At 42.2% G+C, this 25560-nt stretch overlaps 1 protein-coding gene across 9 annotated transcripts in view; it reads left to right on the top strand.

Moving 5' to 3' along the window:
- The window catches only part of LOC134530695 (homeobox protein homothorax), a 689928-nt gene that overhangs the window by 480447 nt on the left and 183921 nt on the right, over positions 1 to 25560 (top strand). For all 9 annotated transcript variants that reach the window (XM_063365782.1, XM_063365781.1, XM_063365777.1 and 6 more), the window contains one exon: positions 7176 to 7324. In XM_063365782.1, coding sequence (XP_063221852.1) covers positions 7176 to 7324 — 149 coding nt within the window. The remainder of the gene's footprint in view (positions 1 to 7175; positions 7325 to 25560) is intronic.

Here is a 25560-nt window from a genome sequence, read left to right as displayed (position 1 = left end):
GTGTGTTCAGGAAGAAAGGAGCCATGTAGGACGTGTCTGGCAAGAATGCCAAAATATGCGCACCAGTTTATCCAATATGGCCCTCGTTCATTCCGCATGGCATTACCACGTGTCTTCCCTCTCGGCCACCTCCGAAACACATCCTCCCGGGGTTGTCGGTGGGGGAGGGGGGGGGGTGTAGAGGATGCTGCCTACAACACACACACACCCTTCTCCGTCTCTCCCAGCCGCGTTGACTTGCAAATTCGCGCGCCGCCCCCCGCTGCAGCCGTAAAAATGAAAATGCCGCCGTTGACAAGCGGCGCTGCGAGTGGTTGCGGCGCGGCGGCTAGGCTGGGAGGTGTCGCTCGTAAAACAAGGGGCTTCCCCCCGCCCCCTTAACCTCCTTTCCCTTCGACCTCGCGGGCCCTCGGACGCGCTCCTCCGAAGTCTTTGATTTGCGAAGCCCGGAGTGTGTTCAGAGCAGTTCTCAAGCCTAAATTTTCAGGCTTACTTCCAGGATGGATTTCCTCACGGAATAATTGGAGATCTTCCTGGAAAGGGGTGAACCTCTTTCCATGTTATAGTTTTGTAAATCAGTAATACACAAGTAAACCGTATGTTTGTTTTGTTTTGAAGATAGTCTGGTTTGAGTTGCTATGTTCAGAGATAATTGTTAGTTTGAAAAAAAAAATATTTGGATTTATAAACCATAAAATAAGTTATTTTATTTTTAATTTATAAAAACCAATGTCCTCACACCGAATGTATGTAAAAAAACCACCACGTTTTTTCATTGCAAAGAAAATTTTCTGTCTGTCCTTAACTTTTTCTTTACACCATAGCTGTTCCTGGTTGTATTGTCCAGCTGACCACTGGCGTGTGTGACCACAACCATACTACAACAGAACCAGTACAGTTAGATTATACATACACTCAGTTGTATTAATTCACCTTATATTAATTTACCTGCCTAAAATATCAGCACCCTGGCTGGATCGCTTACATAAGGCTAGTTCACTTACACTAGCTACCACGGTGGGGTAATGACCAACAGTTATAATTTTCCCCCATTACTTTTATAAGTTAGAATAATCTATTACTTAAAATTCCTGATTTGTGCGATGACCAAACAGTTTTCCTAGTATTTTTTAAATTACTAATTAGATCTTTACCGAGTTTTTTAATTTTGCTAGTTATGTTTAAGTAATATAAATACTTATGTATATTTAATTGATATTGGAAAATGGTTAGTCTTTGTACTGATTTTACCGTGTTATAGACGTATATTTTAAAGGCTAAAATTGAATTAGTTATTTTAATTTATACTTTATTTACTTTGTTATATAAAATTTTCTTTTAGAACTTAGGAAGTAATGACTTTATATCGGTATTAATTATATTTGATTAAATATATATACCAGCAGCCATTACAATCAACGTAATGCTATATGAATCATCCATGCCCTGTGGGAGGCAAATTTTAATAATATTGTAGCGTTAAACCAAGTTACTCAGTAAATAAACAAAATAATTTATAAAGTGAAACATTTCATGAGAAATTACATCAATCCAGCGATAGTTTGATTAGCCTTTCACGCAAAAATTTGTATTTTGAGTAATAAATTCATACTTTGACGATTATACCTTTTGTGTTAATGTACCAAGACTAGAAAATTCTGTATTCCTAAGGATTCGGTCTCATTCACCAAGTTTTTTTGGTCATTACTTTTATTAAGGACTATTTTCAACATATAGGGTAGGTGACCCAAATATGAGACCCGGCCTTAATATGAGACCCTTGGTTATCTTGACAAGTAAGAGCTACTACCTATCAGCCGCTCTTGGAACTACTAGCAGCCTCCATTTCCCGACCACGGATAGAGTGAGACATTTATCTGATGCGCGCGAGATCCAGAATAACAGTTTATACGATTTTCTTCATTTTGAGTTTTCGTGAGTGGCATCTTGCAGCTTTATTATCAACATAGAGGTACGTTTATATTAATTATCCATTCATACTTTCTTATGAGCAGTGAAGTAAGCTTCCATGTGTATAAATAAGGAACTATGGCAGTTTAAAATTTCAGCCTTGTTGATGTGTTTTGTAGCGGCCATGACAAGGTGCCTAATATGAGACCACTTACGTGTCCTAATTTGAGATAGGGTCTCATATTAGGAGTAAGGGTCTCATATTAGGTGATTTAGACTTAAAATAATACTGTCGCTGTAAGAACAGTAACTAATAAGTTTAATTATATATAAAATATCTTAAAATTTTGTGATAGAACATAGTTAGATATGTAGGCCCTGCTGAGAAGGCCAGGGAAAGCCACGTTTCGATCATCTGCTTACCTCCATCCTCATCTCATAAGATGCAGCCGTTGGACGTAGGTTTTATGTTACCTCTCAAGACATCTTATGCTCAAGAAGTAGAAGACTGGCTGTGCCGAAACCCAAATCATGTGGTTACAAACTTTACAGTGGCTAAACTTTTCAGTGGCTAAACTTTTCAGTGCTGCATACCAAAGAGCAGCAACAATGGAAATATCTGTTAATTCTTTTAATAAAACAGGCCTGCTTCCATTTAACCGAAACATATTTCGTGATTATGAATTTGGTGCTTTCTCTAAATCATTAAATGGCTAAGAAACTAGAGAAGAAAATGGAGCTCAAGAGAATTCAGATACAGCCATTTGTAGAGAAGACCAGAGCCACCAAAGAGAAACTTCGATGCAGACAGATCAGCCATGTTGCAGCAGTGTAGTTAGGCCCTTTATCAGACCTGTGGATATTTCACCACTACCAAATTTTCCTTCAAAAGAAACATCCAGTAGATGTGGCAGTGCTAATGTTATCACATCATCGCCATACAAAACAAGCTTGGATGAAAATGTCGCAAGAATGAAAAAGGCTGAAGCTCGTAAGAAATTGGTTCTTGGGAAACAGAAAATAAACGAAGCTAGACCTACACAAACCAGATCTCGCAACACGGACAAATTAAGGATTTCTACCAAATCATTCATCGCTGTAGATTCTGAGGACTCCAGTGACGAAAATATTTCGCTGCATGACAGTTCAAATGAAAGTGATGGATCTGAAAGTGATGATGATGCAGCGTGTTTGTTATGCGGCTGCCTTTTCTCAGAGGACAAACATGGCTAGAAATGGCGGCAGTGCCTCAAGTGCTATGGGTGGGTTCATGAAGATTGCGGAGCTGATCCATGTTTTGTGTCTCCTATGTGTAACAAACAAAAGTGCAAAAAGTGACTAAATGATATCAAATATGGAATTTGTAACATAATGTAGGGGGTGTCTCATATTAGGAACACATTTTTGTTTTCACAAAATTTCGCATTTTTTTTATTTCTTAGTTTAATTATTTTCTGTATTAATACAAGTGCTCAATCCTGTTTTGAAGTAAAAGTGCATTACATAATATATAATATAAGATAAATAAATCTACCAATAGTGGTTTTAATAACAAAATATAAATATTTTAAAAAAGGGGTCTCATATTCGGTACACTTGCCCTATAGACATATCATAATATCATGTGTGTAAAATTTGCGCAAATTGATAATATTTACAAAGACCTTGTTACACAAATGATGTTACACCATGTGAATTACTGATGCAGATATTTGTGGTATAAGTAACACTCAAATAAAAATAATGACGAAGAAAAAAATCGAAAAAAAAATCAGCATGGCTCGTGAGGCCTAACCTTAAGGCATCTTTGGCTAAGCAGCTCCTTATATTCTTAACCGTGTCCAAGTGAGAAAGCAGGCAGTTCCACGTGTCGGAAACCGCAGACTCAGCCGTGGACGAGACGATGGAGTGGTGTGCTCGTGTGTGTCCGGTCGCTCGTCCATTCAGTCCGGTGGAGCATGTGCCGGCGCGCAGTCGGGCGAGAAGGAGGGGGGAGGTGGTGGGAGGGCGGGGTGTAAGAGCAGGAGCAGACGGAGTGCAAATGACAGATCACAGGGGTGACGAACCCCCTCCAGAGAAGAGTGCTGCCCGCGGCCGACAAAGAGCCGAGGGTGGATCCGTGAACACTTGGCGGGTGGGTGGATGGGGGCAGGAAGGATGACGGCTCTCATGCGGTTCACGTGCCAGAAGTATACAGCATCCTGGGGGAAGTGAAAACTCGCGTCGGCGTAAACTCTTTCTGCTTCTTATCACAGCTGATCATGCTAGTCGTTCGTCTTATTTTTACTTTCACAGCACCCACATTTATTGAAAGTGGCACACACGATTGTTTGTGGATTCCACAAAATAGTAAGTCGTACAAAATAATATGTCGCAACAGAGTTATTTTGTCATAATAAAAAAAAGATGGCAAAATATTTTGTAGAGCACATTTTTTAAACTTTGATATTTGGTTTAATTTAAACACGTTATTAATGGAAAGTTTTTATTTATTTTTCATCGCATTGAAACAGATAAATTACAATTTGACCATCAAGTATAGGGGCAGTCGATTAAAAAAGTATTTCTTTATATTTAATAAAGTTCGTTTCAGATCAAAAATTAATTTCTCCATAGTTACAAGTTAAAAAATAGTTCTAATAATATGTATCAATACTTTTTTAATTTTGGCTTGGTTTACAATTTTATTTTAAAATGTTTGCTCATAGTCATTGCTTGCTGCACTAAAAATAATTGTTCAATAAATACATTTTCAGTTTGATAAAGTTATAGTTTTAGGCTTATTACCTAATTTACAATATTGTCTTATCATTTACTTCTAATCATTGCATATATTCTAATAAGTGATGTATTTTTTGTTATAGTACATAATTTATTCCATAGTTTTATCAGAATAATTTACTAAAGTTTATTATATTTCTTTCAATTTAAAAGTTTACCACATATTTATTATATGCAGTAAATATAGAAAGACATTTCAGCTAAGCATTTAGGTCTAATCTAAGAATGCCTGTGTCGTGCTTTCTTGTGGAATATATTTTTTCCTTATTTGTTACACACTATACTGGTCTTTCGATTCCGTTCTCCTCACGTTTACAGTAGAAAGTCGGAAATAGCCGTGGGGTGAATTTCTCGTGGGCTTTTCGCTAATGCTGTACGCTTCCATCACTTCGTGTCACATGAAATTACTTCCGCAGAGGAGACATTGGAGAAATGTTCCCGCCGGTAATGACGAACAAGCTGGATGATGCGGCCCGGTTCGGTGTCGTTCTAACTTCCCCCCTACCACACGTTTATTTCCTCTCTCCCACTGCAACACGCCCCTCACACCAGGCTTTTAAAGCGCTCCACGCAATACCCCTATTGTGCTGGGGGCTCCAGCTACCCCTTAATCCTATTTCGTATTCTTCGCCCTCCCCGGTGTTATCCTTTTTGTGTGTGTTATGTGAGTCATTTACCCACACCCCTTCGCGGCGACCCCAGCCCCTGGGCTGCCCCAGCGCAACCCTCCCCCCCCCCCCCCCCTGCACAGGCTTCGTCGCCCCACCCAGCGCCATGCATATAAACACAAGCTTAGAGCCATTAGCCCACCCGCAAGATTGCACTTGGAAATTGCCCACCGCGCAGGGAGACCTGAACGAATGTATCGACGACGAACTCTTCCAACCGGGCTCGTCTTCACGCCTTCCTCCGGCCTGCTGCTTTAGCGCTTAGCAAAACCTTTTGAAACTCCAGTTTTGATTTACACACATCTGAGCGTTCTAGGTTCAACACACACAATTGGAATGGGCCCAATTTTTCTTAGACCAGTCACCTCCATGTTGAGTGGCTTGCATGAAGGCACATCCGCCCCAACTACATAAACTAACTATAAGAAGGGGCAGGTATTTTTCGCGAAAAAAAAATATCCGAAAACTCATTACACTGAAATAAGATATGCCCGCGCTAGTTTCCTTGCGATTGGCGGTTGTCAGCCATTGCCCTGTTTGGCCGGATCAATCAGGACGTGTTTGCTTCCGCACTGAATGGCTATGATTCGTGTGCCGTCAGTATACACGTACCTACCTGAAAGAAACTCGACCAATTACGAAACTCAGATGATGCTATAGTGCTTTAACACACACCTTGTCTCGAAATTTTGACGCTAAAAATACACTACCCTAATGATGTAATGATAGACCATGCGTGCAGGTTGCGAAGTAAACATTCCGTGTCCTCCACACTGAACGGTTTAGTTGCAAGTTGCTTTGGGGAGCGTAGTTTTTGAGGCTTTGAAATATCACGGTTCTTGACATGTCCTAGTTTCAGTGCAGTATGCGTTCGATGTTTGTGAAGCTATTTAGAGTTAGTGACACTTGTTGTGGTTGGACACTTACATCTACAATGGCATTAGTAAATGTATTTGCCAATACTATCACTAGCTCTTGCTTTGCATTTATGATAATATGCTTAGTCTTCTGCGAATCCGAGCAGATGGTTTAGTGGCACACAAATCTCAAACTGTCCAGCTGCAGTAACAGGAAGGCTGTAGTTGTCTTCGAGTTCAGTAACCACAACGAAAGCGAGTGTCTGTTGGAGTTCCAAAAAAATGAACGAAGTAACGTGTTGTTTACGTTGCCTGATTTGCGACAGTTGCGTGGGTGTATCTTAATGAAGGGGGGAGGGGGTTCACGTTCCAGGTCGCTATTTTAATTTTACGTTAAAAATTGTTATAGGCCTACGTGTAGACATTTTAATAGCCGAATTTCATCAAAATGAAAAAAATTAAAATGTAGTACACCCTTTTAGCATAATTAGGTGGCGAATTTTAACTTTTTAACATTTTTGTGCAGTGTGGATAAGGAGAACCTAATGTAATAAAAGACTGGAAATTTTTTTTTTTTAGTTTTAAAAGCAATGCTGGTGTCTACTGCGTGTTGTTCCAAGTTTCTTTACTTTAATTTATTTACTTTTATTTAAATTGTTAAAGCGGTGAGCTAAAATTAAATACTTATAATTTTTCAGAAAAAAATTAAACATACATAGTGGCCGGCAAAATTGACTTTTAAGTCTACAAAAGTACAGCTTTATATTCAGTGTCGTTCTCCGTATACAATTCGGCACAAAAACGTTAAAGAAATGCAACTTCGCCAGCTGATTGTGCCAAAAGTATGCGATGTACATAGTACGCGGGAGTTGAGGCAATCAGAAAGTGGACAGGTTTAACCCTCGCGGAACGTGGACGTGACGGCGCCGGGCCTCAGGGAGGGTGCTCGTGTCCGCAGGTGACGCGAGTAACGCCAGCATCGGCAGCGGCGAGGGCACGGGCGAGGAGGACGACGACGCGAGCGGCAAGAAGAACCAGAAGAAGCGGGGCATCTTCCCGAAGGTCGCCACCAACATCCTGAGGGCATGGCTGTTCCAGCACCTGACGGTGAGTGGCGCGGCTCTGCCTCTCCGGTCACCTGGCCCGGGCCCCATCCGTGGGGGGCAAGGAAGCATATCTGGTCCGTGCGGCCCGAGAGTTGTCCGACACGAGTCATCCATGGATAGGTTGCTTGTCTGTTGTGTGCCCATGCGTAAGGGGCATCTTTTTTTTTTTGTGATACAATCTGATGGTTAATTGAAATGCATTAAGTTATGCCCGCGCTAGCGATTGTTCCCGCGTAATTGGCGACCCTCCGCGAGAAAAAGCATTGTCCTGTTTGGCCGGGCCACTCGGGACTCGTCTACTTCCGCACTATGATTGGTGTGCTGATAGTAGATACCTATGTGCCTGAAATAAAACCCAGCCAATCACGAAGCACTGACAAAAGCTACTATGTTTTAACACTGGAAATATTTTTCGCGAATAGTACACGGCCCTTCCCGACTTCAATCCAAGTGACATTAACTTAACAGCGGACATGGTGCACTACAGATAAAACGAACATTTTTTTTTTACTAACAGTCATTTCTGTCAACAACCACACATACTTAAACTTCCGCTAAACCACGCCTGTTACAAATGGAAACAAATAATGCAAGAATTCATACTGCAACAATTTTTTGACAAGAAGAAAATCATCATGTACCACAAATTCAAAAATGTCTAGATAGCAGTAAAACAATATAGCCTATGTAGCTACAATAGGAATAAGGTTTATGTGCGGCTCTGTGCAACGTATATGGAACGTAACGAAACATAGAGTGCTGATATGGCAACTTCTTACAATGCTACACCTTAATACTGGGTGAAATCAGATTTGTAACCAAAGTGTAAAGTGTTATTTAGTATAATTTTTTTTTACCGACGATAAGCTGTATCGTTCTCACCGTTGAATTAATTATCATTGACTCTATTCGCAAAGTTTACTCAATTATATGCGGTTATAAATTTATGCGTAGCTTTTTTAGGTTAAATTTATAAAACACATTTTCTTTAGTAAATATTATTTTCAGCACAAGTAAATATATACGTTATAAATACATATAATTTACGTCCTTGTTAGAATTATTTTAATATCTAGGCAAGACATGATTTATTTTACTTTAACTGGTGCGACCTCCATCCTGCAGAGCCACCACATGCATATCATCTTGACAAGAAATAACGTTTAATTAACGACATATTACCATTTTAAAATCATTTTGTTACTTTATTTACACCATGTCAATTTCACACCAAAGCTCTTTCTTTAAGAGTCACAAAAAAGGAAAATTTTATTGTTATTATGTTTTATAAATCTTGAAAATGTTTGTTCGTTGTAAAATTTTTATTGACTGCAATATATTTTGTTTCAAATAAAGCTGGAAAAATCTTTTTTTCCCAACTAGGCGTTGAAAAAACAGTTTAAAGAAAATAAATTTTGATATATTCAATTTTCTGTTAACAATTTAAAAAATTTGAAATATAAATACTTGCTGGGAAATAGCTACTTAATCTTTACCTTAAAAGGAAATACTATTTCACCTCTCTTCACAACTTTTTTTTTTTGGCAGTGAAATGGCTTGCAAGTGGCTTGCAAGTTTGTAACTTTCTCGTATTATTTGTCTTTTAGAATTAAAACTGCCGAACTGTATCTCAGAAATAGTTCATCCAATTATCAAAATGCGTCATAAGCATTCAACTTGTACCAACTTTGACATATGACGTTTTAATATTCCGTGAAGTGAAAGTAAATGTATTTCGCCTGCTTCGTAATTTCAGGCGTGTCGTGTCTTGGGACTGAAATTTCAGGCAAGCCAGAATTTAGGAAAAGTGGTTTGTTCCTGCGGAACGAATTAAGGAGTTTTCGACGGTAAGGGGAGGGGTGTGGGTGGGAGATTGCCGTGGAAGGGTTGTAAGACGTCTGCGAGGAGCGAACTGGGGTGATAGCGGCGTGCGGGGCAAGGGGTGGGGTTTGCTGTCAAATTAATGACCGTGCACTGCTGAGAAAAGAGGGTAAATGGGGAAGGAGAAAGAGACAAAAATTACTAAATTATTTTTTTCCCTTCCTTCCACCTTGGCGACAGGGGTTGCTAGGTCGACATGTCCTCAGATTTAAAGAAGAAGTGTTACTCCGAGCGGCAGATACAGCTGTGGTAAAGGCATCTTAGCCACCTTTGAGAAACTAATACCTCACTAAAAGTAGCCAGTTAAGTGAGAGTTGTTTGGTGATTGGCAGTGAAAGATAAAATGCAATTACTAAGTTAAATGAAGATTGGGAAAACGTTTTGTGTTATCTCAGTTTATAAATTATTTTAGTTAGCTTGTGATTATTTTCTTCATTAAAATTTGTGTTTACGAGTTTCAAACACACGCTGAAGTTTCATGCGCGGTAGTCCATCATTTTCGAGTGTAAAATAGTTTGTGGCCATATTTCCCTGCATTTTAAAGGTGGATGAAGGAAAAATTAATTGAATTATCTAGACATATGACAATCATAGTTGATATGGCAAAGGTAAACCATTTAAGCCTAAGGTAATAGATCAGAAAGATTTTACTAGTTTCTTTCGAAAACGATTTAATTGGGGCGCAGATAAATCAAATATAGCAAAAAAAATATCCTTAAAATTTAATGCTTTTTTTTTCAACCGTAATAATGCGCGAGTGCCTTTTGGCCTAGCTTCTGATAGCATATGGTAAGGGTTCAATCATGATTCTGACACCACCTGTGTTTCCACTGGATGGAAAACGATAAGGTAGGAGTTGGGATTAGGTAAGGGTAAGGTATGAGGAGGTTCTAGATCGTATTGGGTGGCATTCGGATCACTAGAACTTCGTTCTTACCGTTTAATGGATTAGCATTAGCTGGGGAAGTCATGAACTATAATCAGTCCATGTTCGTTGTGTTTCATGCACGCGATATTTAATTTCGGTTCCCTCAAAAGTGCCCTGTACATCTTCGGTCGCTGAGTGCTCCCACGCTCCCTAGCATCGGACCGAAGAACTCCAGCTTGCGCTACCCGCTGGCAGTACCTGCTGACACTCTCGGGTAGGCACCCGCAATGACCGGTGATAACTATCACTCTCGCATTGACCAGTTACAAACAAACAATAACAATGCAAACATTTGAGAAAAAAAAAGTCTTTATGTATTATTTTGGATAAAACAGTACATGGAATACAGTTTTAGTAATTTTAAAAAAAATATACAGTGGTTAGTATATGTATGTCTCTTTTACTAAGACAAAAAATATATAAACCAAATATTCAATATTTCGGCGATCTTTACTAAACAAGTGACTTTTCGTCATCTTAAGTGTGTTTTTTAAAAAAAAATATTACATTTGCTGCACTTCAACTGACGAAATACTTTGTGATGCTTACCAATTTCATTAATTGCATGCATGTAATTTATTTATTTACGCCAACAATTGTATCACTGCAAGCCAAGGCAGATGATCTATATGTAGCTTAAAATTATGGGGGAAAAAATCAAAATTAATTCGGTCAATCTATAAGATACCATACTTCGATTGAAAAATAAGTTAATGTTTTGGAACCATGTCTTGCACTTTGAGTGGTTATAATTAGAGACAGGAAAAATTTGCGGAAACATTTCGCATTACGCTAGAATCCAAATGCGTTAGTCTTTTTTGCGGCTTCAGTGATTGGGCCACAGTTTATCTGAATGATTCTGGGCTATTAAACAATAAAAACCTTCAACAGAATATCACGAGCATCCCAGTTAACACGTGTCACGAGTCAGTAGCCAATGAGCAGATGTAATTTGCCTGAGTGCATAGAGAATCTTTGAGTCTATCCTATAAGGTAATTGCGATCGCGAACTTTTCCTGTCTCTTAGTTATAATGTGCTCAGAATGTGCATAGAATTATTTCTGTGTGCTGTTCTGAAAGAGTTGCCGCGAATACCTCCCGAGAATCTAATCTCATCTCATCTCAGGGATGCCATATGAAGAAACACTGGAAGCGTTTCACTTAAATTGGTTGTGCGGTTTTGTTATGACGAAGTGAGATTAACCGTCTTACTTTCCTCTCTCTTTAACTCCTACCCTCACTCGTGCGATCCTCGGCTGGCTTAGCCTCCTAGCACTCACAATGATTGGAAATGTGGTCCCAGGCTTCTACTTTTTCTTCTTCCATTATGCGCTTTCTAAAGTGAGCAGACAGCAATAAAAGAAGCGCCCTAACTTACATCTTACTAAGCTGTTTTTTAACTTTTTTGTTTTTTGTTTTCGCAGTTCAAAGTAATAAGTTACCCGAAGTACGAAGAGTTAGGGAAACACAACTTCTTTCAAAATATAATTTACACTCTTACTATAATGACGAAGAAATTTTCTTTTCACGCTTTTTGGTTGCACAAACCTGCAACCGCAAGTTTATAAAACAAGAATATATTAACATTTTATTTTCTAAGCAACTAAAATAATGATTAGAAAAGATTCATAGTAGGCAAGATACGTGTTGAATATTATTTTTAAAGTTAATTAGAAAGGATATGATAGTTGTAATATCACAGTATAACGGAGTGCTGAAACTGTGCTAATAAGATTTTTAATGTTTTGCATTACCGTCGCCTAGCGACAACGTCATAAGTGCTCTATTTACATTCTCAGGACGTTTGTTTTCAAACTGTGTTTTGTTTTTAAACCGTATTTAATATTTTTTGAGAAAGTTGACACTATAAATTTTATTTAAATTATTATTTTATGAACAATTTCAGTCGCTAAATTCAGTTTCTATTTGATTTCTTGGACGGTGCTTCGTGATTGGCTTGGTTCAGTGAGACTGCCGTCAGGGATAATTCAAGTGTAATTCGCGTGTGCGGCACGATCGTGGTATTGTGTAGAGTAGCGACACTCCCACGAACATGTTGTGTTAAATTCGTAGCGAAATCCTACCGCAACGCCTACAGTGAACTGATCTGTAACTGTTCCAGAGACAGCTCTAGGTAGGCCATGTTGGGAAGGTCCGTTGGCGCAAATCCCAGAGACGCCAACGCTTTTTAGGCCCTATTGCACTACAGTAACATTGTGATTTGCTGTTCATTACACGGTCAATAGTGCAAGTTATTAAGTGTAAACATTGTTTTATTCCCCGTGGCTTCATTATTTAGGATATTAACATATATGCATATGCAAACGAACCTGAACATCCAAGCCAGTAGTCCAGAGTGTACTGTTTTGTGTAATACCGATTTGGAACTAGTCTGAAACTTCTCAAAATACTCTGAGATATTTATTTATTTGAAAACTGTGAGATTTAAAGTAAAACATAAACGTTTGGTAGCTAGCTAACTGTGCCCATCGTATTCGGAGATTTTTATTTTGTTGCCTATTTTTTTTTTTACCATTTTATTTTATGAGAGAAATAAGATAAGTATTTGTCTTTGACATAACTTACTGTTAATATTTTTGAATTAACAATAATTAAAACCTGGCATTTATATTGCACAGTATATTGCATTTTGCTTATTACACATATTATAGTGTTTTCAGATTGATGAAAAACGTTCATGTTAAAGCCACTCAAACCACCTTTTTATAGTGACACTGCGGCGTAGATATATGAATATATATAATAAATACCACACCATATATAGCGTATGTATATATAGCTTTTTCATATTACATATTTGCCTTAGCAGTGCGTTTAACCGTAAGAATGTAATAATATTGCTAATGCGAAAGATGTATAGGATACTGGTTCAGTCAGTTTTCAACACCCTAACCTAATCTATATTTAAGATTATTTTACTGTAAAAATATGACTGAAATAATCACCCGTAATTAAATAAGTTTTCTGAAGCTGAGAGAGAAAACTATTTTTTATTATTATTTTGAAGCTGTAAATATAATCAGTGGGAATAAACATATTGTTTTCCCTTACATAGTTCTGTCTTAAAGAGAACACGCGATTGCGGGAAAATTTTAACATGCAAGTCAATACATTATCAGTTGAAACCAATAAACCTATCAGTTTGTGTGATAATTCCTCACTATATATTAAAAAAAAAAAACACAGGGCTGTAAAAGATTTACATTTGACAAGACCCAAATGGAAAAAAAAAAAGTTTTTTTTTGACGGAGATTATATGAGCCTTACAGGAAAAGGGATCCCTGTTTTTTGGGCGAAAAAGAGGGAGGAGGCACGCAACTTTATCTCTACGTTCATCGAAGGTCTGCGAATTGGCGACCGCACGTCCACTTTTTAGGGTTTGGCTCGCTGCAGGACCCCTCCCCTCCCCCCTTGTACTTCATGTACTAGCCTTCTGTTTACTGGGAGTCGGCCCCTGCTCTGCTGGCCCGTCGCGGCTAGGACAGAGGACAGCCTTCCCGCTCGTATATCTCGGCAATTACCGCAGTAAACCAACTGCGCAAAGGACATGGGGGAGTAATTAAAAATTACATTCCACTCTCTCGCGTCTGTTCTGTGTGCGACCTCATTGCGCGCCCCGCGTCGTCCGTCCGCTTTATCAACGCCAGGAGATTAAATGAAATTTCTTTTTGTTTTACCAATTTCAGTCGCGAAATTCTGTTTCAGCAGTTGCTTCGCAAATTTTGGTGTCTTGGGAAGCATTCATTACGGACATTGCGTTAGAAACGCATAGCATGAAGATCTAATGCCACCATCGGGTCTTCATATTCACTTTTGCTTCATTTTTTTCTATGTCACTTAAGACGTTTTTGCTTGGATGAGACATTTCAGTAATATTTGGAAGTGCAAAATAGAATCAACATGTGAAGGAGAATGCCACGTAGTAGGGAGTAGTACTTCCCATAATATATTTTGCCTGCCACTTACATTGTTCTCAAGATCAGCTACCTTAAAACAGTGGTTCGTGTTTATTTCCACAGTTACTCAACAGCAACTTGGAATGAAATTGATTTTTTTTTATTATTTGTGGGAGAGGCAGTCGCTTGGTGAACAAGTGGTGACGAGCGTAGCGAGCGAACTTCCCTGCGACACAGCTTTATGCCTAGCTTTACGACGGCGTAACGCATTCACTCTTCCCCGCCGCCAGTATATTTTATTTTATTCTCGAAAATACGTAACCGCCGTAGGGGGAATAAAGTTTTCAGTGACGAAACTAAAACTTTATTACTACTTCCCCTCCACCTTTCCCAACCTCATGCCCCCCAGCCCGTGAAAGAATGTTGCTCGGGAAACGCTACAAAATTTCTGGGAGTCGTACCCTTGGTTTAACGCACAGTGGTTTCCACCGGCCGTAGGGGGGAGGCGTGTGGTTTACAACCCGGGCGCGGGCGGGGGGTCGTCAGATTGCGAGCAGGTGGGCGCTTAACGTCTCCTCCAGCTGGGAGGCTGCAGAGAGGAGAGGTCTTTGTAGCAAAATGGATTTTAAGAACTTGGGGTCAGAAGAGCTTAAGTTATGGCCACGGAAATGTTATCTCCGCCCTCTTGAACACTTACCAACCATGACGGAGCGGACCAGCTTGCAGGTCAATTAATCTACTCAGTGTAAAGTATTTAAATAAGAATGTGCTTTAGGTTGGCATATTGAGTAATAGTGATGATCAACATTCCTGTGAATTTTGGCCACAATATATTTAATGTTTCGGAAATCAGTCTATAAATGTTTGATACTTGAAATTTCATAAAAACGTTTGCACCCTTGAAGCCACTTAAATAAATATAAACTGTCGAAAACTTTATTACATATTTATCTCGGGAGTCTTCAGTTTTATTTTGTATTTAGAATTGTACTAATATTCAAGATTAAAAAATTAATGATATAATTGCCTTTAATCTAAACTATTTCTATCACAAGCAATCTATTAGTGGAAGTATATATTTATGGTAGAAACGTATTTTATGCTACCATGCGGTGGTTAGTAAAATTTATTATAAAGAAATAACACCAGAAATTCTCTTGAAATCATATAAACAGAAAGCCTCGCAGACATACCACCCACGTTACAGTCTCTGAGATCGAAACTCGTGAATAAATTAAGACATGCGCCTTTTTTTTTTGGTTGGCAAAATGAACGTACTGCTGATCGTAAAATGATTCGCAATAATTATGTAAAACACGGCTTGAAAATACCGCAATCTAAAAATTACTTGGCATTTTTTTGGAAGAAAGATTTCTAGTACGGTAAATGTAAGAATGGATTATTTTATTTATTTTAAGTCTTTGCAGATGTGCGAAGTTTAGGGGATATACCTTATCTTACTTTAAACCCAATTTGCAAATAACAACCATTTCATTTCGTAGTCATAAGAAACAATTTAACATGACAAAAATAGAGCTGGCGACAAAAAAGAAAATATGCTGGAACACAAAACTACCTAAGTGCCAGTTATATGTTCGAAAACAATAATTAAAACATTACAAAATCAAGTCATTAAGAAATTTAGAAATTTTTTACCTACTCTAAATTAACTATAGGCTTACACCTATGATGATAAGACATCACAAGTTGCCAATCCAAAGAAAAAAGAGGAAATTGCATTGCATTAATACCAGACACACACATTCACTCTTTTTGTCATACAACAGTTAAGCTGCGTGGTGGTCATGCTAAGTAGGTGTTCCAAAGATTTTTTGCAATGTTTTGATTGCCTTGTCAACTGGTCCAATTTGTTCCAGACTCTGATTTCTACTAGTGGCTGCAAAAGATGTACAGGTACTGCTAGCACCTAGCTGCCTGTCAGTGTATTGTGTGTCGTGACTATTGTAGCTGCGTAGTTACAGTTATGTTGGCTGCGGTGCATTTCAAGTGAGAATACGCGGCGTGTCAGTCAGGTAACATGCTTTCTGTAGCACCGCAACGCGCGTGATAAATAACAGCAAATTTTCGAAAGTTGAGTATTCGTTGTTGTTCGAGAAGACGTTTCCAGACTTTATGGAGGTGTGCGCCAGGGTGCGGCTCAGAAACACTCCCTTCTCCCATTCAACCATTCTTTCCTCCCTCTCCCTGCGTCTTTCCTTAAGACCTGGAGCGACTGTTGTTATCCCGGGTTCCCGGCGACCAGCACGTCCCGTCTGGATTATAAGTCGAGGCCTCACAAATCCGCGGGGCTGTGCCCCCTCCACACACACTCTCTCTCTCTCATGAGGCCGCTCCATCTCCGAGAACGACGTTTAATAGCCGTCCTCGCTTTATCTGGGCGCTCCCTCCCACTCCCTCCCGCCCATTCGTAGTCATGCAAACAGGCGCGCCACGCACGGAGTCCCAGGGGATATTTGTGATGGACCCCCTCGGGCGCGCGCTCTCCCGCAGGACCACCCTCGCCGGCTGGGAGGGCCCCCACGCATGCACCGACGCTTCTGGCTGTGAAGTGGACTCCGGTGGCCACGGTTTGGCGCGCAAACCTGCCGCGTTACGTGGGGCTGGTGGTCCTCGCACCTTCCTTCGCGTCACGAATTTGTAACAGCTTTGTGGCGCGGTCTCACACAACATGTTCAATATATATTAATATATATAATAAATATAATTAATATAATACATATAATTAATAACATATATTAATGTAAAATTACAACAGATATGTGTAAATTTGCACATTTACATGAAAACATCAGTATCACTACAAAATTGTGTTCGCAGTAATGCTGGGTTCGTATTCTTACCCGGGCATTTATGCTTTGTGTTGTCACAGTACCTCCAATAGTTAAAGTTATTTTTAAACCGTTGCCTGAATAGCTATTTACTACGCACATTAATAAGCATAATAAAACGAAATAGTCCAAGTATTGAAAATTCGATTATCTTTTCCATGGTTTAAAAAAAATCTTTGCTGAAACACCAATCAATATATAAAATTATTGGCCAATTTTCGTAATAAATACTGAGTATTATCTCGAAAAAGGTAATCAATATATGAAAAAATAACAATAGCCATGTGTTGTACAAAGTTGTAGTATATTTCTTGTAGTTATACAAATTATTTGTTGGCAACTCGTTTCTAAAGAAATTTTTTGTAATAGTACAGAAAATATTTTTATGCTACTGGAAATTCATTACAATTGCTGTCTTGCATTTCATTTACATCTCTAACTGTGCAAAAATATATATCTTAACAATATTTAATAACGGTTTAGATGTAAAGTAAACGTAATTATGTCACTCGAGTGACCTTTTACACCTCGAGCATTTACACACACTTTCAGAATTTGATTAGGTATAAATTTTAATTCACCTGACGAACTTGTAAGGCTACGTCTGTGATTTTTTTGCATAGGCGGCGGGATTGTTAATTTTTGTTCCGTTAATGTATGAATGAACAAAATTTCGCATATTTTATAATTATATAATTTTTCCTGTTGGGGTCAAATGTTTTCGATATGTTAGTTACCTGTCATTTTACTCCTCGGTACGTAAGTAGTTAAGTACATGTCGAAGATGCAGCATCTTTGTGCGTGAAAATTGAAACATTTGTAACTGATTCAGATTGGCGGGAATGCATTTGTTTTTCGCTTGCAGCAAACTCTACAGGGATTATAAAAAACGATAATTTTTTTTTTCATTTTCGTTGCTCATAAAAAAACTAATCGTGTTTCATACCTACTTTAAAGAAATAATAATAACAGTTCTGGACATTGAACTAGCTATTTGCCATCGAGCTACACTATGGTAATGCAGTTTTCGGGCGGATGCTTGGTGGGATCTCCGACTTAAGTCGAGGGAGCGGGGATTCCCTCTGGCAGCGGCGGAACCGCAAGGAGGTCTCCGGAGATGCGGGACTGAGTGCCCGGCAGTCGCTCCGGAGATCAGGCGGACCAGCGGAGGGACGGTAGAGGAGGGAGGCTGGCGTCTGGACCCGAGGGAAGGAGAGCCCGGGATACGTCGAGAGCCTCCGGGCAGGACTCGGAGGGAAGGAAGAGAAGAGGAAAGCGAAACGCGCAGAGACGGCGCTGACCAATCCTGGCTGCCGCCATCATTTAATTCCGGGTGACAGGTGGGGCCTTCTCCAGGGGATTTTGCTCGCCCTCCCCGGAGGAGGGTGGGTTAGAAAAAGGGAATGGGGGAAGGGTGTGGGGGGTCGCAGGGCGGACACGGGAAAGGGAAAACTCATTTCCTTGGCGGGATGGAGACGCAGGGCGCCGCAATCTCTGCGCCGGCCGTAATTTACCGACTGGAATCATCGGGGGCCGGCGAGGCCTGCGCCCGGGTGACTGATGCCGGGATCCGGCGCGCCGGTAATGCGGCTGTCGCCCGCCGTCGATACAGCCTCCCCGGGCCACTCGCCGGGTGTCGCAGCTCACGGACATGCCGAGACGCCTCCGCGGGCTTGCCAACTTTCGAATTCCCCGGAAAATACTGTCGAACCTTTTATTATTATTATTATTATTTGCTGGGAATTCCTGAGAAAATGATTGATTTAAACAAGCGCTAAATACTGGAGAAACATTTTACGCCAGGAGTTCGAGACAAGCAGTTTTAGTGGAATTCTGAAAGGTTGGCTTATTGCGTAGTTATATTTAAAGAAAAATAAAATTTGAATTTATACGTATTTTTTTTTGTGGATTCAATTTGGTAAATGCGACTGTTCAACTCTCTTAATGATTTCATAAATAGTATTTATTTAGCCATCTTGTGTATGTAATTTGTTTATAAAACCATACATTACTCAACAAAAAACCTATGAGAATAGGTATGAGCGTTTCTTGGTGGGAGACACATGGGTAAAATTTGTGGTTTTGAACAATACAATTTACTAACCGTAAACCATTGGTGAATTAACGATAAAATCATGCGAACCTTAATTAAGTTCGTTTGGAAGAAGAGTTTTTCCATATTATATTAAAATATATTTTTTTAATCGTGCATGCTGCACTGAAATATTTTAAATTCGTTTTATTTGGTCGTGGTAATTTGTATTGTTTTAAAGTAACTGAGTTAACTTCTCAAAATAAAAGGTGATTATAAGCGACGTGTAATACCTAAGCTTTGTCGGTCACCCTCTGAAGCAACGGGGTCGTTCGAACGAGTGGTTATTGCACGGTCGCGCTCGGCCGCAGGTTTGTTCTGCAAGCAGTTAGGAGTCCCAGCGCAGCCTCACGGCCAGGACACGAGGTGTAGTTCCCGATGCATATTCAAAGGGGCTGAGGGAGAGAGTCTGGCCCCAGCGTGTCCAGCCCCCGATATGGCGATATTCCAGGCTGCCGGCGCCGAGGGAGGGGAGGGAGTGGAAATCTCCAGCCGAGCGATAAGAGCGAAGAGGAAAGGGGGTGGGTGGGAGATGCGTGGGTGAAGAGCACTGGGGAGAGCGGGAGGGGGGGGGGTTGTGGGAGTGGTTTCGCCTCCCGCTTGATCCCCTGGACTTGATCCCAGGGCTTAGGCACCACGACTCATTAACCCTCGTCTTGCTAATCCCCTCCCCCCTAGTCTTGGGGAGGCGCGCTGGCCCTTTTAGGTCGGTATGATAGCCCTTTCTGCCTCCCCCTCCCCTTGCTGAAAGTCTGAACCACCCCTCTTTTTCCGTCGTCGTCGCCCGCCGCAGGCTGTGGGCGAGAACTCCGCGACAGACGACTGTCGACGGAGCAGTGAGCTCGAATCGCTTCAAGCCAATAGCCTAGGCGTGGCACGCAACGCGAGCTGTTTATTTTTGTTTTACTCTAATAAGTAAGTCTTACTTTTTGGCTCAGTTGTTAGAACTACTGTCTGGCACGCCAATCGTCCCCGATTCGATTCCCGAACGGGTGGGGTATTTTTAACTTGCGGATAAATTCCCGCCTGTTGTTCGGGTCCCCGATGACAGTAAAGATCGCCGAGCGCCTGGCTGATGCGTGATCCGGGCTCCTGCAGACGGCGGTGGTGACTCAAGCCGTCGCAGCGCTGAGCTGGCGCCAGCGACCCTGTACGTCGTCGACCTCCCAGCGACCCGCTCGTGGCATTCCGAGGAGGCGGTTCATCTCGCGGGTCCCCCAGGACTCCTGCCCTCTGTCCTGGCCTCCTTTCGCTCCGCCGACGGTATTTATGATTTTTTTTTTCCCCCTCCCTCTCGCTCCGACGCTGTCCCGCTGTTTTACGCGCGCGCTGAAAACTGTTGTCGCGACTCCTTTTTGAACGCGCTCCCGCCGCCGCCGCCGCGCGTTCGATTTTTCAAAAGTCTGCCCGGCCGAGCCGTATTTCAGGCCTGTTTTGAAAACCGGCTGTCGCAGTTCCTCTCCGGCGCCCGGCTCGGGAGGTCGCCGTAATTGCCTCGAAACGCGTCAGAATGACGTACTGGCGCTCTCGCGATTTATTTCACGCGCCGCCTCGTGCCTTAGTGCCAGTGTCCGAGTCCGCAGAGGACTACTTTTATTTTTTTTCAGTCGGTCGTTGTTGGCGTTGGGGAGTTATTAAAACCCGAGGGTTCAAGCGCAGGTCAGAGCTCGCGCTAGAATGCTGCTGCGCGCCGGTTTGTGTTTATTTTCGTGTTGCCGGGGCTATTTGTGGCGCTGTGATGCATGTGTGTCCTGTTTCACAAGCCTTCTGCGGGATTATTTATCTAAACAGGGCAACCAGTGTGTGTAAACATTTTACATTCCTTAGTCATATCCAGCTCAGATTTTAAAGTGAATTCACATAATTTAAAGTGAGCCTTAGCCTCAGTAGTAAGTCTTCCTTAACATGGGATATTGTAAACGTGACAGCAAATCTTTGTCACTTCAAAGCAACTAATTTTAAAGTTGCTCTTACATTTTGTGGACTTGTTCGACTTCGCAGTAGTTTTGAATGATTTTCCAGTGAGCTCGCGCACTCGCAGGCTGTTTGCGACCGAGGCACAGCACTGTGGCTGACAAGTTATTTCCGGGCAAAAGCCCGGCCTGGCCTCTCCTCCACCTCCTGGAACTGAACCTGTGAGGGCGTACCAAGAGCACTATCTTTTCTTCTTTGCTACACCCAGGTTACCTCGATGAGGACCCCTGGGTGGCTTGGCCTCAGTTGTACTTGACTCCTCTGAATGGTATTGCCTACCATTCGCCTTTACCTGAAAATAACTTGCCCATTCTGTTTTTACCGCCGTGCTCACTGTGGCCTTTGAATATATATACTGTATAGAAGTCGCGAGTGGATAGGATTTACTCTACGTTTTTCAGAAGCGTATGATGAGCAGCTTGGGAACTTCACCGCTGCAGTGCACTGCCGTAACGCCCTGTATCGTCGTAGTTGTTATTTACACGTTAGAGCGCAGCGCTGTCGCCCGCTGTCATTCCCCGCACCCCCCATGCATCATTCACTGCAGCTCAACGTCGTTCAACTGGAGGGGGGAAGGGGTGTTTGAAGAGTTCGACACTTGTCAGCTAGGGACCACCACAAGTCGATGCCCTAGAGATGGTGGCGATTGCGGCGGTGAATTAACCAACTACCTCAAAACCGTATTAGAAATTTTAACCTGGGCTGGCGACTTCTATACAGTATATATATTCAAAGCTGTGGCTGACAGTGCGCACCCCGACAGGCGTTGCTGAGGTCCGGCGAGAGTGCCCCACGACGCGCGCAGTGCGAGGGAGTGTCGGAGTGTTGTTGCGCCGACCACAGAGGGCTCCACGGTCGCGGCGGGAGAGACTGGCGCTCGAACCCACCGAGGGCGCAAGTAGGAGATACACATGCATATAAAAAAAGGGAAGACGCGAGCATGGTGTAATGAATGGGTATTTATACCCGCGGCCCATTGTCGGGGCTGAAAGCTGGCAGGGGGCGCATTCACGCGGTTGGTGCGCGGCAAATGAAATTGTCTGCAGGAACCATTACTGCGGCGGCGCGGGCGGCCATTGTGTCGTATCGCAGTATCTCTTTTGTTGCGCGCGCGCGGGCCGGGCCCTCTCGTGGAGCACGTCAAGAGCCGCGGGGGCCGCGTTCCCCCGGGGGGAGGGGGGGGGGGGGTAGTTCTGGCCGAGAGATTGTTTACTTTTCAGCCCGCTCACAATAGCGCCGGCCGGGGAGACACGGGCCCCGGAGATAAATGGATCGCATTATTCGGGCGCCCGGTTCGAACGGGTCCGCCCCCTCCCCTCGCCCAGCGCTGCGAGCGGTACGCTGTGTGTATCGCGCGGGTCGATCGCGAAATGGGTTTTCGAAAAGCGGGCGCCATGGGAGGGGGTGAGGGACAAGGAAAAGTGGGGGGGGGGGGAGTTAGGGAGTCGGAGGTGTGTCCGCTCTCCGGGTAGGTTGCCAGAGGCACCTGTTGTACCGAGTGTGAGTTGGTGCGTGGGCATGTAGAGCCTCGCCCCTCTGGAGACTCCAGGAGTCGAAAGAAATGGCCTGCATTTATCTGCTGTGAGTTTTCAGATGCCTTTAAATAATTACCTCATATATCTTTTAACTAAAATTATTTTTCCAAGGAGATTGATTTCAAATAATAGTTTAAAATAATTCTATAAAAAAAAATTTTCCCTAGTTGCCTGCGCTTGCATTATTATTAGTCCAAGTCACGATGTTAAGTTTTTGTGGAGTTCAAAAATATATTATAAGAGAATGGAAAATTTAATTTATTGACATGTACATTACTAACCACAAGCGTCAGACTCTTTTCGTGGGCAGACGGCACACCTCATTAGGTGCAGGTATGTGCTGATCACACACTAAGACGTATGGATAGAGACTGCATGCGCAAGCTTGCCATAATACAATTCTAAAAGGTGTGTCGTGGTGGACGACACTGGAAAGTTGTTGAGGTTGTTTTTGTAGTATCATTTTGCATGTCGGATTTAAAATGCAATAAGTGTTGGATTCATCATTAATATGTTCAGCATAAAATTACTACTTAGAATTAAATAATTTTAACAAAACCGCGTGTTTGTTGTAGTATTATGTACAAACAAATGCACACGTCAATATTCACCACAGTGACAGTTGTAATGGCATATCGTAAGCCAACTATGGCCTCGTGCGCAGAATACAGGTATTAATCATGATAGTAGTTTTGTGTCTAGGCTATTACCTCTCTTAGTTCCATTGCACGAGCCACATGCTAACCAGTTAATTTTGGCTATCGGCCCTGTAGCTCAGATCCCTGAAAGACGTGTTGTTTCACCTACTGTCTAACGCAGAAGCATAACAAACTTTTGCGTTCACACTGTTATCAAATCAAAACGCGTAATTTTTGAAGTTACTACAGCTTATTACTAGAGACCTGCAAAATTCGCGGATTCATTCGGCGATAGGCTAGAATTCAAACACATATACCTCTAAGATAATTTTGCTATTGGCTTACTGTTCATCTGGACGAATCTCAACCAGTTATAAACCCTCAACCAAAGAAGGATCGAATCACAGACAAACCAGCTGAGATGACTTACAAGTCGGCAGCCAATGAACTTGCGTTATTTGCCCGAGTGTACAGGGGTATGTGCAGTCTATCCTGAAGGCCATCGAAACCGCGAATTTTGCAGGTCTCTAGCTATTACTGAGGACAGGTACTTTTTGGTGAGAAAATTTTAACGCTCATTAGACTGCAACAGGGTATACCTAGCAGTTTCATCGTTGTAATTGGCGGCCGCATGTCAGATAAGCCATGGCTAGAGCCAGTGATTTTCCGCGAGTAGATTTTGAGACAAGCTGTGTGTTAAAACACTGTAGCATCGCCTGTGTTTCGTGATTGAGTTTCTGTGCCTGCCCACTATCGGCACAAGGATCACAGGAAATTGTTTGCGAAAACAAACTGCCACCAATCACAAAGCAGAAATTACTGACGTAGAAATACCGTATTGCAGTCTAGTAAGTGAACAGATTGTTTTTCGATGACCTATCCAGAACGCGTTTGCTTTCGCACAAAGTTGATGTGATTGATGTGCCAACACTGGGCATGTACCTACCAGACAGAAACACAACTAATAACGAAACACAGACAATGATACAGTATTTTTATACACAGCTACTACAAAAATTTATTTTGTGGATAATGCATGCTCCTAGCAGTTACTATAGGGATTGGTACGATACAAGGATCCAATTATCTAGAGCAGACTCCATAGACGTCAATATTCCATGGCAAACGGCAGCAGTTAATTTAAAGGTTATTTTTAAATACGTTTTTACTGGGTTGTCTGTGATTTGATAGTTCTGTGGTCTAACCTGAAGCACACACTAGATGCCGAAAAGCTCTGTACTAACAACATAGGCGAGAGCGTTTAAAATAAATTAGTGGCAATAAGTGTGGCTATAGAACTATTTTATGGATAAATTTTTTAATTAAGTATCACGTGATTAAGTAATTTTTAAGAAATTTATAGCACTTGTTTATGTTTTCTTGTTAATCTGAATAATTAAAAAAACCAAATGCTTATTCCAAAAGACAAAAAAAAATTTGTTATATTGTTGATACCACATGTATTAAACAGATAGATCGTTCATAATAGCCATAGAGTCTGCTATATATCGGACTGACGTGATAACAACGCTAGGATTTCACACAGCAATCTTGGACATATCCGATATTAGTCTCCAGTGTAGTGTTACTCATCGGCTCGCAGTCCTTGCTTGAACGTTAGCCTATCGCGGAGTGAAAAAAAAAAAACGAACTAACCCTGGTCCCGAGCTACGACGGGACGCGGCCCCTCACAGGGGCTGCACTGTGGCAGCCAGGGAGACAGCCAGCGGTCTTTGGAAAGCCTCGCGATCAGGGGCGCAAATGTGTAGAATTTGCAAGGGATCATCGGAAATATCCCGTCGCAACCGAAGGCAGCCCGCTGTTTGCTCTCGACGGCCGACGGGTAGGGGGGGCCGGGATACCCCCCCCCCCCGGGCCCACCAGCTGTCCAAACAGACGCCCCCGCACCCGGCATCGACGGCAACTCCGGGAGGAAGGTGCGTGGCGGTCGCTGTAGCGGTGTCGCGCGACCTAACGGCGGGCGGATGTTAACTTCAATGCGACGCTCCCTGACGGCGCGGTACCGTATGCCCTAATCCCTCCACTGCTCCCGCGGCCTTTTCAACACCTCTTCTTGGCGAGAGGTCTAAAAGCTACCCCCACTCACCCCTGGCTGCACGGCAGCTGCGGGAGTTATTTAAGAGTTCCTGCCCTCTTCCCCCCCTCCCCCCCCCCCCCAACACAACCCAGAGTCCATCAGCGGCCGACGAGTGACTTGCATTTCGCCGCCCGGAGCCACTTCCAGCAGTACGCCGGGCCATGGATGGGGGGGGGGGGGGTATGGGGCCCCTTCAAGCCGTCCTCAGATACCGGCTCCAGATACTGCGACAATGGGCCCGTCGTTTGACCCGCCGCTTATCGCCAGAGGCGTGCACTTGACTTCTTCATTAGTCCAGTGTAATGGGAGAGGAAATTAAAGCGGG

The sequence above is a fragment of the Bacillus rossius genome, chromosome 3 (genome assembly GCF_032445375.1).
Source record: "Bacillus rossius redtenbacheri isolate Brsri chromosome 3, Brsri_v3, whole genome shotgun sequence".
NCBI lineage: Eukaryota > Metazoa > Arthropoda > Insecta > Phasmatodea > Bacillidae > Bacillus > Bacillus rossius.
This window is presented reverse-complemented; position numbering and strand designations above follow the sequence as displayed.